The sequence below is a fragment of the Engystomops pustulosus genome, chromosome 2 (genome assembly GCF_040894005.1).
Source record: "Engystomops pustulosus chromosome 2, aEngPut4.maternal, whole genome shotgun sequence".
Lineage (NCBI taxonomy): Eukaryota > Metazoa > Chordata > Amphibia > Anura > Leptodactylidae > Engystomops > Engystomops pustulosus.
The window spans coordinates 128,564,427-128,577,973 of record NC_092412.1 but is presented as its reverse complement, the minus strand read 5'-3'; the positions used below and the strand labels follow the sequence as shown (position 1 = coordinate 128,577,973).

At 38.1% G+C, this 13,547-nt stretch overlaps 2 protein-coding genes across 5 annotated transcripts in view; both read left to right on the top strand.

Annotated features, from left to right (window-relative positions):
• POR (cytochrome p450 oxidoreductase) overlaps positions 1-8,992 on the top strand; it is a 35,576-nt gene extending 26,584 nt beyond the window's left edge. For all 4 annotated transcript variants that reach the window (XM_072136365.1, XM_072136364.1, XM_072136363.1 and 1 more), the window contains 7 exons: positions 344-462; positions 1,062-1,243; positions 1,855-2,004; positions 2,427-2,694; positions 3,186-3,331; positions 5,595-5,680; positions 6,795-8,992. In XM_072136365.1, coding sequence (XP_071992466.1) covers positions 344-462; positions 1,062-1,243; positions 1,855-2,004; positions 2,427-2,694; positions 3,186-3,331; positions 5,595-5,680; positions 6,795-6,939 — 1,096 coding nt within the window. In that variant the 3' untranslated portion in view covers positions 6,940-8,992. The remainder of the gene's footprint in view (positions 1-343; positions 463-1,061; positions 1,244-1,854; positions 2,005-2,426; positions 2,695-3,185; positions 3,332-5,594; positions 5,681-6,794) is intronic.
• MDH2 (malate dehydrogenase 2) overlaps positions 1-13,547 on the top strand; it is a 313,892-nt gene that overhangs the window by 232,139 nt on the left and 68,206 nt on the right. The gene's annotated exons all lie outside the window — the stretch shown is intronic.

Here is a 13,547-nt window from a genome sequence, read left to right as displayed (position 1 = left end):
GCTGGCAGCGTCCAATGAGAACTTCCATAGCTGTCCCTGGGTTATATATATATATATAATTTTTTTGTCCCAGTGACAATTGGATTTTTTTAACATGGACGTTTTAAAGGAAATGTAGACTTTTTTTTTTTTTTTAATAATTTATGATGCTTGTGGAGTCAGTCCATTTTATCATGTCTGACTCAAATAAAATTGTCACAGACTCCAACTACACAACCCTGCTTATTACGTATAAATGATGCAGTGGGCAGATTTCTTCTATTATTTATTTATTTATTTATTTTTAAATCCGATGTTTAATTTTTTAAATTCTGATTGGTTGGAATGTTTTTTTCCTTTTTAGGTATGAGTCGGGAGATCACGTGGCAGTTTATCCAGCTAATGAATCCTCAATTGTTAACAAACTAGGAGAACTTCTAGGAGTAGACCTTGATACTGTGATATCTTTGAACAACCTTGATGGTAAGTTATTCACAGCACTGCAGGTTTAAGGTAAACTTTGGCCCTGCACGCCTACAACTAATCAGAATATATAATGTCACACATTAGCCTGGAAATGCAGTGTTAAGTCAAATTCACACGGACGCACAAATCTTGCAATGGCTGCATAGAGCGAAGCTTGCAATGGCGGCATAGAGCGATACGTGTGGCACCGCTCTGTACACGTGGGAAAAAGATAGGACATGTCCTGTCTTTCCCTGTGTGCACGGCTGTACAATTTGCATATCTATGGAGAGGGTATGGGTCACCCTTCCTCCTCTCCATGGCGACAGACGTATGCATGCCCTGCCAGTGGGCTTATCTGTAAAATGGTGATTGAAATAGATTGTATTTGTGCCGTCCACAAACTATGAGAATAAATTGTGCACCAACCTATGCATCAATCTTGCATTCATTTCCAGATGTATTTAATGGACGACATGTATTTGAGCAGCTTTGTGACAAAACAACATTTTTTTTATCTGGACTTATCAGAGAATTGGAAAAATATATAACCGATACTGCACTTAGGAATGTATGTTCATTGATTTTTTAAAATTTATTTGTTATTCTTCTTGTAGAGGAATCAAATAAGAAGCATCCATTCCCTTGTCCAACAACTTATCGCACAGCTCTCACCTATTACTTGGATATTACTAATCCACCTCGTACCAATGTACTTTATGAGCTTGCTCAATATGCTACTGATGCGAAAGAACAAGAAAATCTGCGGAAAATGGCCTCCTCTGCAACTGACGGCAAGGTAGGTTAATAAACTATCCTTACTGAACTAGTGAATTGTTAGATTAATACTTTACTCCTCTGTTGGTTGCTTTCAAACCAATTATATTGCCATGCAGGGTTAATGGGTAAATGGATTAGGGATCTACCTTTACCATAAACCTATAGAACTGTTGTATAGTCACCAGAAATGGTGAAACTTTTAGAGACTGAGTACCTATATTACACCCAAAACTTATTACAATGTGCCAACATGAAAATGCAAGCAGTAATTTATTTCTCCTTGCTCTGCCACAGCTTTTAGTCATATTGATGCCCTGAAGACACCAATATGACTCAAAGTAGGAGGGGAACTTCCATCATCATTGTAGTGGCCTGAAGCAGGATCTCTAATCATATTCCAGCCCAGTCAACACCACTTTGATATTCCTCCAGTCTCTCCTGCAAGCAGAGGCCTTGAGTCCTGTCTACTGAAATGCTTGCTATGGCAACTGCCTCCATGAGCCTCCATGCCCACAGAGATAACTCTGATTGCCACCTTAGGCAACTGTGCCGTAGGTTTGCCACTACTCCTCTACACTTATACAGGTCCGATACTGTAAGTAAGTCATGATTGTATATCACCTTTTCCAGGCTTTATATCTGAGTTGGGTTGTGGAAGCAAGAAGAAATATTCTGGCAATTCTAGAAGATGTACCTTCACTGCGTCCTCCACTTGATCATCTCTGTGAATTATTGCCACGTCTGCAGGCCCGTTACTACTCTATTGCTTCCTCTTCAAAAGTAAGATGCCTTGAGGGTTGGGGGATTGTACTTTGTTTGTTTCGTGTCTGTTTATATTTTCCAAAGGTAACTATTGTCTCATTGATGTCTGTACAATGTAATGATTGTACTGGATCTGTTTTAAGATAATGGAAAATTGGTTAAGTGGTTAATAAAAACTATCTGATCCAACTATAATTTGGCCATGAAGGAATGCTGGGGGAGATTATCATGGCGACTTTGGACGTATGTAAAACAGTTGTATGTGGACTATGTGTAATAACATCATTGATTTCAGTTTTATTTTAGTTGATTTATGGGGTTTTCCAAAATTTACTATTCAAGCCACAGGGGAAATGAGGGATGCAGAGCGCTAAGAGTCTCTTCTATTGCTCAATGTTTGTTTAGTTTGTTTTTTTTAACCGGTGTTCAATCTGTTGTAGGTTCATCCCAATTCTGTACATGTGTGTGCAGTTGTGGTAGAGTATGAGACCAAGACTGGACGACAGAACAAAGGTGTTGCCACAAACTGGCTCAGGAACAAACAGCCAACTGACAATGGACACAAGTCCTCTGTGCCCATGTATGTCCGCAAATCTCAGTTCCGACTGCCATTCAAACCCAGCACACCTGTTATCATGATTGGGCCTGGCACAGGTATCGCTCCCTTTGTGGGATTCATCCAGGAGAGGGAATGGCTAAAGCAGCAAGGTGAGCAGTTGTTATAATGAATCTAGATCTAGTGTAGAACTTGTTGTGCGTATTTGTTTAATCTTTATATCGCAGCTCGTGGCTGTTGGCTTTGGAAAATAAAACCAAATGTCTCAAGTATTGAACAATGGAATATGCTTTCAAGGATGGAGGTTTTACTAGTTTGAGAGGTTCTGAAACTAAAGGTGTCAGCACTTTTTGTTTGTCCGCTTCTTAACTTTCCAGGGCTCCATGATACAGCTATCTGCTCACAAACTTGTTCCATTCCCAGGCTGCAAACAATGGATCTACGGTCCATTGTTTGCAGTCTATGTGATGAGTACACGACTGTTGAGCCGAACCATGTCCATTATTTTTTTTTTTTTTGTGCTAATTGTGAAATTAATGGGTAGCACACACACAACAACAATGTTAATGTGGATGGAGCCTGAGGAATGGAGCTTAGGTCTTTGGTACTGTCATTGTGTGTAACCTTTTCACATATCGTACAGGTAAGGAGGTTGGAGAAACGGTCTTGTATTATGGCTGTCGACATGAACATGAAGATTATCTTTACAAGGAAGAACTTAAGAACTTTCATAAAGATGGTGTCCTTACCCAGCTGAATGTTGCATTCTCTCGGGACCAAAAAGAAAAGGTAATGTACTTGATTATTATTTGGACACAGCAAAAGAATTTATAGTCCTGTTGTTCCTTTTAAGTTAATGTATGTATTACCAGTAGAGGGCACTATGTGTCATTGCAGATGAAGAATCAAAGAATGTGAGTAAAGTTTACTCATTGTTAAATTTGTGGTAAAGTCAGATGCAACGTCCTAGTTAATGCTATAAAGAGTTAACGTTCTGTGGGAGTTCTAGATCAGATTTCTATTCCCCATGTAGTACCTAAATGTGCAGTTTTTAAATCTGGTGGTGGACTGCAGTTCTAGAAACATTTGAACACTATATTGGCCAATCACAGGTATTAATGACTTGTACTTGCTGTGTATTACAGCAGACACCTGCTGAGGGCTCAGCTCTCTCAATACAGGGTTAATAGCGATTAAAAAGTTAAGAGGAAGGAAGCAGTGTGTGTGTGTTGGAACAAAATCTCCAGTACTGTACATGTAAATTACTTACACTAAAATAAGCCAAAGGAGTTTTAAAATGTATATACATATTTAAAAACTCAATTATGAAGGTATTTTTTTGATTAATAAGAAAACTCATAAACTCATAATAAATACCCTGCCATGTTGTCATGTCTTGGGCCCACATGGCTTGGTGGTCAGAAAAATAAAAAAGGTTGCCCAGGGCTAACTACCAAGATCAGCACCACATCTTTCTTGACAACCGCTTTGAATAAGGCCTTGATATCCGTTCAGTGTGTGTGTGTGTGGGGGGGGGGGGTTCATGACATGCATGGAGTCCAACTGCAGAAACCTCACTAATTAGCCCTTAAGCTCTGCCCACTTGCGCAACATGGCGTCCTTACGCAAATTTTTACACTCGAGCGCTCGGCACCCCCAGTCAAACCACTTTTGTCAGGGAAACCAAACGCATCGGAATCCCAGACACTACACACCATGCACTTACAGTTACATCACACTTACGGCTTACGAGATGTCCACACCAGGACTGCACACATACACCCACATACACACTTTTTTTAGATGCTGTAATGATCACCGGGACCCACAATGACAATTTAATATACAAAAAAGGCATAATGCTTAAATTTCTTAATTATGTCATATCTTCTTCCATGGATCTCCTAAGGAGAAGATATGCCCAGCACATTTCCCAGCATGAATTAACAAATATTAAACACCCTTATGAAATGTTGGCCCAATGGTCTAATAGCTATTTTCTTTGCTCCCCAACTCTGAAATCCTTGGCGTTCAACACCTGAGGGCGCCTTCTCAAGTGGCCCTTTTTTTTTTTTTTTTTTAAATAAACGCATCCAAAACAAAAGTGCAAACACATATATGTTTTGACCAAACCCCCTCCCACTTTCGTTTTGGATGAGTTTAAAAATGTGAGAAAACCGCCACGTGGGAAGGCGTCCTCAGGGCACATTCACACATTGCGTTTTGGTTGAGTTTTCATTGAGTTTTAAAACTCATTACAACAGGAGAGGTGATTAACCTAATTAAATTACTGTGTAGGTTTTAACGCATGTTTTAACAAACCGCATGTGTTAACATCACATTTACGATGTGTTTTGTAAAACAAAATGCAACATGTGAATGCGGCCACAGGCACATCAGAGGATGCTGATCACAGATTTGATGACAAAAAATTGAAATATTTCATTTATGACAAGGTTTTCTTTATTTTGCCATTTGGCTATTATTTAGTCATTTTAAGGCACACTGCAAAAACTCATGCAAGCTGGAGTCAGTCTGGGTCAATCAACATTCCACTCAGGATGCAGTCACATGTTACATCTAACCTATGCGTTTCAGAACTAATTTCACCAGCTGGAGAGAGATCGGCCTAGTTAATCAGTTGTTAACATTTGCATTTACGCTAGCATTAACAGCTGTTCAAATGGGCAAATCTTTCTTCAGCTGCTGCAATGCGTTTTGAAACAAATGTGTTAGACGCAACGCGTGACTACACCCTTAAGGGACATTGGAAATCGGTTAACATTTTCTATTGATGGGGACTGGAAAATCACGGAGGTGGGGGGGCGGAAACAGTTTGGCACCTGGTCTGTACACTATTACATTAACTTAGAAGGCAAATGTGAATTCCTCTGGGGGGGGGGGGGGGGAAGGTTCCTCCTTACCCCTAATTTATTACAATGCATAAATAGACTATTGGACTTTGCTTCTCAAATTTAAAGGGAAACACACTTTTTTGAATTAATTTTGGCTATAATTTCAGCATATGATAAAGCCATCTCTCTGTCTGCAGGTTTATGTTCAGCATCTTCTAAAGAAAAACAAGGAAAATATCTGGAAGCTGATAAGTGAAGAAAATGCTCATATTTATGTGTGTGGGTAAGTGTCTTTTATACACGACTGTGAAATAAGGGAAACGATAGCTTCTCCCTGGGTTTCTTCACTGATGACATTTTACATGCTCAGTCATTTATACCATTAGACATGTTGGAACATACCACAGGTTTCATTAGGGAACATTGTTATTGTTACTTGTTGGCTGCTTAGGTCAGACAGGGTTCTTGGTTTCCATGCATTAAAGATGTGACCCCTGTGGATGCTAAATGCCATGCTGTTACTTTTGCTTGCTTTTTATATCCACTTGCTGTATCTCTTCTTTCTATTGGATAACCTGGAACCATTAATGTATTAAATATATTGAAACCTTCATAGACTGTGGCTCTTGCGAGCTCACAATTGATTCACAAGACTGTTTTGTACTCTGTAATGTAGTATTTAACTTGTACACATCCCCTTTGTAAAGGGCTACAGAATATTATAGCACTATATAAATAAAGATTATTATTATTTATATCCAATTTTATTATTTTGGAAGCTCCCAGACTCCAGTAATTTGATGAGGTATTTTACTGTTGTCCTGAAATCTTCTCTTATAGATAGTTCTTTAAGAGCCACAACAGCCCATTACTAATGATAATAACCATCATAATCATATGTCAAATAAAATATACTTCTCTGAGCTTAACGCCCATAAAGGCTATGTCTACCATTGCAGCAATTCTGCTTTACAGCAGCGGTCCCTGCACATGTGATGTCAGTGTTTGTAACCAACTGGCCAGTAACATGTTAAACAGAATAATTGTATTAAAAATTTTTTTTTTTTTAATGACAGTCTGTACTTGCAGATAAAACTCTCAATTTCACACACAAGACATACACAAGTTAGGAGTGCTTGGTCACCATCTGTGTGCAGTCAGTTTTTTACTGATACATTGTTATAGACTTTTCCATTAAAACTGCTTTATTTTGGTGCCACCATAGGTGCACATTCAGGCTACAGAGGTCGATTTACGGTATATAACATTGAATCGACAAGAGATATAAACCCAAAATGATCCAGAAGGAGACAGGTTTACATGGTGTTTATACTTGGTGTAAATTCTCTTCAGTCCATGGCTCACCATATTGATTGGCTTTTATATTTTCTCTACAGTGATGCCCGTAATATGGCCCGTGATGTGCAGAACACTTTCTATGACATTGTTGAAGAATATGGTAAGATGGAGCACAGTCAGGCAGTGGATTACATCAAGAAACTAATGACCAAGGGCCGCTACTCCCAAGATGTGTGGAGTTAATCTACTCAAAGCCTGCTACAAGAGGACTGTCTAGAGCTACTGTTGGAGACCTGCATGAGCCAGTTTACATTAATCGAATAGACCATTTCTTTAGGAATTCTAATAAAAGATGCAGGAACCTGTTGTAGAACTGTTCCGAATATAATCCTCTCAGATAATGTTATCAGATGGGCCAGTCAAAAAGCTGCCCTGTCCAATAGGCTATTCATAGTCAATCAGTGTGATGCAAATGGACTTTTATCATAGTAGTAATTTTTTTTTTCGTCAAAGGATGTGCACATAAGCAAAAATCAGATCTTTGTTATTTCATGTTGTTGTGGGTTTTTTTCTCTTGCCCTGAGTGTGGAGAGTTCAAGTCTCGCTTGAAGTACAATAAGGAACAGAATTCTGAACATGTTGGGTCTACAGTTTTCTATACACATTACACTATTTTCATATCATGTGGCTGCTTTCTATTATGTATCGGTTATCATTCAACAATGTATATTCTACGTTGATGCATCTAATGTATTTTAACTTTTTATACTATTTTCACTATTTACAATTTCACTATAAAATATACAATTCTTTGTGTGCGGCATTACAAATGGTTACATATGAAGCCATTTCATCTAGATGGGCTCCCATTATTTGATGTAGAATGGCAACCTTCTATTTGTAACGCCCCAGCCTCTACAATAAATCAAATCTAAAGGAATGTACAGGAAAAGCTGTTGTATTTTGTGCCTTAACTAAAGTTCCTATAGGACTCCATCAGGGGATATTGTTACATTACCATATGTAATTAAAGAGTACATTACCTGTGCAAATGTCATAGCAGCTTCCCTGGGCAGTAGAGTATTATCTACCGTACTCATTTCTCTTGGGATGTAAGATAGACATCCGCCTTGAGCTATGAAGCCAATAGATATGTATGAGTACTGTGATCAAGGGTATACAACATGACTTGCAGAGCTGCATTGACCTCTAATTTCATACAAATGCCTCTTCATTCCAATCCTTGATTCTACAGATATATAATGCAATCCATACTGTTTTCCTAGGTTAGCTTTTGTAAGCAATTATTCCAGAATGCAAGCAGTTGTAGATACCCCGCACTTTATTTATTTATTGCATAATAATTTGCAATCGGAATAGTTCTGGATGATCTTTTAATCCTCATTTGCCAGAGATTGTCTTGAAACAGTTTGCTGTTCAATAACTTGTTACTTTCGACAATTTCCCAGCAGTAATATAAGTTGTTTGTAAATGGCTCTTCTGCAGTGTGGTGGACATCATTGGTTAATGGAGAAATTACAGGACCTCTTGGTTGAAGGGTAAAAATATTTGGGTTTTTTATTTTTCTTTTCATTTAGGCTGCATTCACACTTGTCCCAATGTTGGTCCGTGTATCTTGTGTATAAATATACACACTGGGTGGGTTCATAGGTGATGCACAGACCAGAATATGTGGTGTTATGAATGCAGCTTCACAAAGTTGGCATCATTTTATTAGTGTTGTAGCCGGTCATCTGTTCTGATGTTCATCTTGTCACAATAAAGAAAGATTCATCTGTTAGGGATATTTCCTGATCCCAGACAGACATAGGCAGGGTAGGTGTAGGCTGCATTGCAATTTATCACCAATGTTTTTGTGCTTTGTAATGTATGTCCAATGTTCCATCTTAAAATCTTTTTTGTTTCCCTGTGTGCATTGTGCTTAAAGGAAGTCTACACCCTCCAACAACCGCTATGATCTGTTACCAGTTTGTTGCAGTGAAATGTAATGTGATTTCTGTACATTTATTATTTCTGTGCTCTGGTTGCTAAGGACACAACCTTGGTGCAATGACTCATTGAAATATGGACTAGAAAACTACATAATGGATAGAAATAATAAAGGTATATGTGCATTTCTCTACAACATGCTGCAGATAACATGGCTATGGTGAGGTGTTATACTGCCTTCAATATATTTTCCTTTTCATAATAAGCTTTTAATAAAATTGTTAATGATTGTAAATAATTTTAAATATGCATTAACCATTGAAATAAAATATACATCTTAAATTTATTCTGATAATCTGACTTGTTTGTCTCACATTTTTTTGCTTGACTCGCATCAAATAATAATTGTTTCATTATAATACCCAGTTTCAAGTGCCTCCTGTAGTTGTACTATGGTGCAAAAGAAGTGGGATGTTTTCGTTATCTGCTCTCCCTTCCCCCTTACTGTGACCTACTGTACAATCTTTATTTTATCTTCTTTTCCAGCAGAAGTCATGAAGGGTATGTAGAGCGGGTTACATTGCTTAGTATGTAGCATAGAAAAAGGTGAAGTATTTCATTTTGGTTTCAACCTCCTTTGTATTGTAATATCATATTTTGTGACGACATATTGCCTTTTCTGTACTTATTTTACATCTGAGCAAAGGGATGTTTAGGTTCCCTTTTTATCTGTGATGATAGTTTTCCTTTAAATTCCCCCATGTGTTAGATTTGCATCACCTCTATATGCCTCTTGCTGCCTTTGCTAAAGGTAAAGAACAACTGGGAGGGTTAGTCAGCTCTGAACTGTTCAGAAAATTCAATAAGACCCTGAACAAGGGGTCTGGACACTGGACCTTATTTATAGAGGGACTCTTTTACAAATAGGGGAGTGGCTTGGGTGAAAGTGGGTGTGACCAAGGCTGCACCAAAATGAGCCGTTAGTAATGTATGTGCTTGTCTAGCTGGTTAATGAACCAGTTAATGGTCAGTTTCTGCAAGTTTCTAACTAGAAAACACTAGTATTTTGCTGCAGAAAAAATTCTTTAAAATCTAAAAGTACATATTTCCCCAATGGATCTACATGTTTTGAACTACACACATTTAGTTCTTAATCATAATCTCGGGGAATACAAAAAGGAACACCTTGTGGAGCGGTTAAATATGACGTTCAATGCATGCATTTTAAAACGCTATACCACAGCAAAAAAAGTGCCTTATAAAATACCCGTATATACTCGAGTAAAAGCAGAGGCCTCAAATTTTACCACAAAAACCTGGGAAAACCTATTAACTTGAGTATAAGCCTAGGGTGGGAAATGCATTGGTCACAGCCTCCACAGTGTATAGCCTGCCAGACCCTGCCCCCTAGTATATAGCCAGCCACCTACCCCAGTATATAGCCAGCAGCGGGGGAAGCTGGAAAGCTGAGGTTTTGAGATTTTTTTTTTTTTTTTTTTTTTACTGAAGTATAAGCAGAGTTTGGGTTTTCAGCTGAAAAACTAGGTTTATACTCGAGTATATATTGTAGCTGTTAACATTTGCATTCACAAAAATGCAATAGTGTGCTAGTGCACATGCTAACATTGTGTTAACAGTTTGGTAAATACAAAGGTTAACAGAAATTTTATTATGCAAATCTCTTCAGCTGTGGTGTTGCAATTTATAACGCATGTGTTAAATGCCACGTGTTACCGTACCCTAAAGTGGAACAAGTGTAAACGCATATATTGCTCATCCCAATTCTTCTAGAGAAAATAACAATACAAGGAAAAATAAATATAATCGGAAAAATAAACATTCACTTGCAAAATAGACAGACACACACTTCAATACAAATACATGATGCCAGTTCTGTTATTTAACCCTCTAGGTCTAGTATCCAGATTTAAGATCCACAGTGCCTCCCAATTCTGTACTTTGTGGTTTCTATCTCCACCTCTAGGGGTAGAGGTTAATTACGGTACTATTAATGTAGACCGGTTACCATCATGTATGCAATGAACATCCTTCTCTTCACCCCGCCAGATTAACATGAAAGGGTTAAGAGTATTATATAATGTTCTTTCTTCCCACCAAGAAACATAAATATTTGGTAGCGATGGTAAAAGACAAGTGCCCATCGGGCATCCTTAAACCTGTAGGTAATTGCCTTTTGTTAAATGGAAAAAAATTATCTGTTAGCAAAGTATGTGTAACTACCAGGATATATCTGCATCATACGTTGTGTACTTTAACATGTGATGTTCCAACACTAACAAATCCTTATCATGTGGTATACATCACACATCACCCACAGACATCCAGTCTGTCATGGCTTTCAACTCTTCTTTTGTGTCTTGTAAAAAGCATGGCATTTTTTTTTTTAACAATAAGATGGAGATGTGAATCTAGCCAAGTACCAAGTCTTTATCTGGCATAGGGGCAGGAGACATCCACCCTTATGCATCTTAAGCAATGCATGAAATTCAGAACATATGGGTGAATCTGAAACAAGAAAATCAGCTTTCTCTGTGTAAAACCCCACTGGACAGTATCTTCTGTTTTACATTATGAGCCTACATTTACACAACCATTGGGGGACGTATATACGGCCGCCAATGGGCGCGTGGAACAGTACGGAGCAGTATGGCGGCACTATACTCTGGGAAAAGAGAGTACATGCCTATCCTTCCCCAGTACTCACTCACTCCCTCCTCTCCTGTGAACTGACGCAGCGGGCACACGTTCGTGTGAATGTAACAATGCATTATAAACCTTTGTATCCTCCAACATTTGCATAATACATTTCTGATAAGGGTCACTGTCCATGACTATAACGGAGCCCCCTTTCTCTGCCAAACTGACAGTTACATATGGATTTTCCTTTAAATCTTTAATTACCACTTGTTTCATTGTCATATTATTTTGCTGGCAATAGCAATGCAAAAGGAAAAACAGGTGCGCTCGCCACCAAGTGCTCAGTCCGAGAGAGAGAGTTCCACTTTCGTAGTCGAATGCAAACTGAAGGGAAAAAGTTGATTGGCACTCAAACTCCATTAAAATGTTCAGCTTTATTCATCCAGAATGAGACAATGTATAAGAATAAGATGCAATAGGCTTGTAAATGTGACGCGTTTCAGACCCCTAGGTCCTTAATCCCCCATGTCCCTGGGTGTTGAGGACGGTCTGATAAACCAAGCAAGCCGGAAGTGAAAGTTTCCTCACAGGTGCCAGGCAATCAGCACGTCACGTATCATTCTCGAGGTACAAGAAAATACAAAAAAATAGTATTGAGACCTTTAGGGGAAATACAATCTCTTATTAGAATCTAGTGCCCTTCTCGGTTTAACAGTTTTCTTCTTAAATCTCCTCCTCTTATTGGGTTTAACCCTTTCAATGCCGCTAAAGTAAAAACCTGTGAGATCACCATGATGTTGGGAATGAAAATGTCTAGCAGCATTGGAAGGGTTTCTGGCATGGTTCAGTACATTGAAGTGTAGTATAAAATCTATAAAATACAAAAGGCTGGTAAGCCGGGCTATATCAGCGAGCTGTAGATAGTCCTGCCCTTTTTCATGCATAAACAGCCTGTAGGTTACAATTCGCTCCATGACCCATCTTCTACTCAGCCAGCAGGCACTGTTATAAATAAGCAGACAATTATACTGTGCCTGAACCTCAAGTAGTGCTTGAAACTGTCGAAAATCCAGAACAAGTCACAAAAATGGTATAGTTCGTTGTGGCTCGTCTTTGAGGATATCTGCAAACGTTTTGGTGATTTCACTGGCACAAAGAGCTTCTTAATGTAAAATACAATGGAACCGACTTCATGTTTGGTTTCTTTAACAAACGGTATAAAACCCCTTGAAGCTCACATGATCTCTCTCTCATGACGTCACCAACAGCATAACCTAAAATGACTGCTAGTGTGTGATTATTTATATCTGTGCTTTCATCAAAGTACATGGAGTAATACATAAAGGGTGACATTACAACATGAGGTATAACACCACCACCACCACACACTCAGAGTGGGTTTACAACAACCTTGTAACAATTATAATACAATATACATTCACCAAATGCAAATTTGTTTCAAAAACAATGTCTAGAATGTGTCAAATTCAATCTTGTTATGTATACAACACTTCAGCTATAAATACACTGTTAAAAAAACAAACAACTCAATGTACCCCCCACGATAGCAGAGATGTCAGTCCCAGTATCTGACCATTCTTATCCTGTGCATTTACAAAGAGGAGGGGCTGGGGGGGGGTTATGCTAATCTTCTATTATAGTGTCCAATCAGCAGGTAATATCAGAAAAAGATTTGATTTCTCTGTGCTCATTTTAAGGCTATGTTCACACACAATTTTCTAATATTCTATTTACATTGCGTTCACAATGCATAAACACAATGTTATGAAATTGTGATATAAATGCCATGTAAATGCATATTTGCTGTCAAAGCAAATGCGATGTTACAGCAAATACAATGTAAATGCAAAGACAATAACATGATGTTAACTGTATGTGAACGCAGATGTGATGAAAACTTAAGTGTAATGTTACCGCAAAAGCGATGTGAAAGTATTTACATTACATGACGTTTACATTGTGTTTGCGCTTACATGGCATTTGCGGCTTAAATGTGGTTTGCAGCACATTTGTGTTTGTGTGCTATTTTTTTAAGCCCTCGGAAGGGGCTTTTATAGATGCACCAAAGAAAACTTGTAAAAGGAAAAAAAAATGTCAAAATTGAAATTGTCCTCCGTAATACACACACAAATATTAATAAATGTTTCATAAAAAAATATCTAATTTCCTAGTAAAAAATCCTATTATACATTCATATTCATTATAAATGTACTATAAATTAC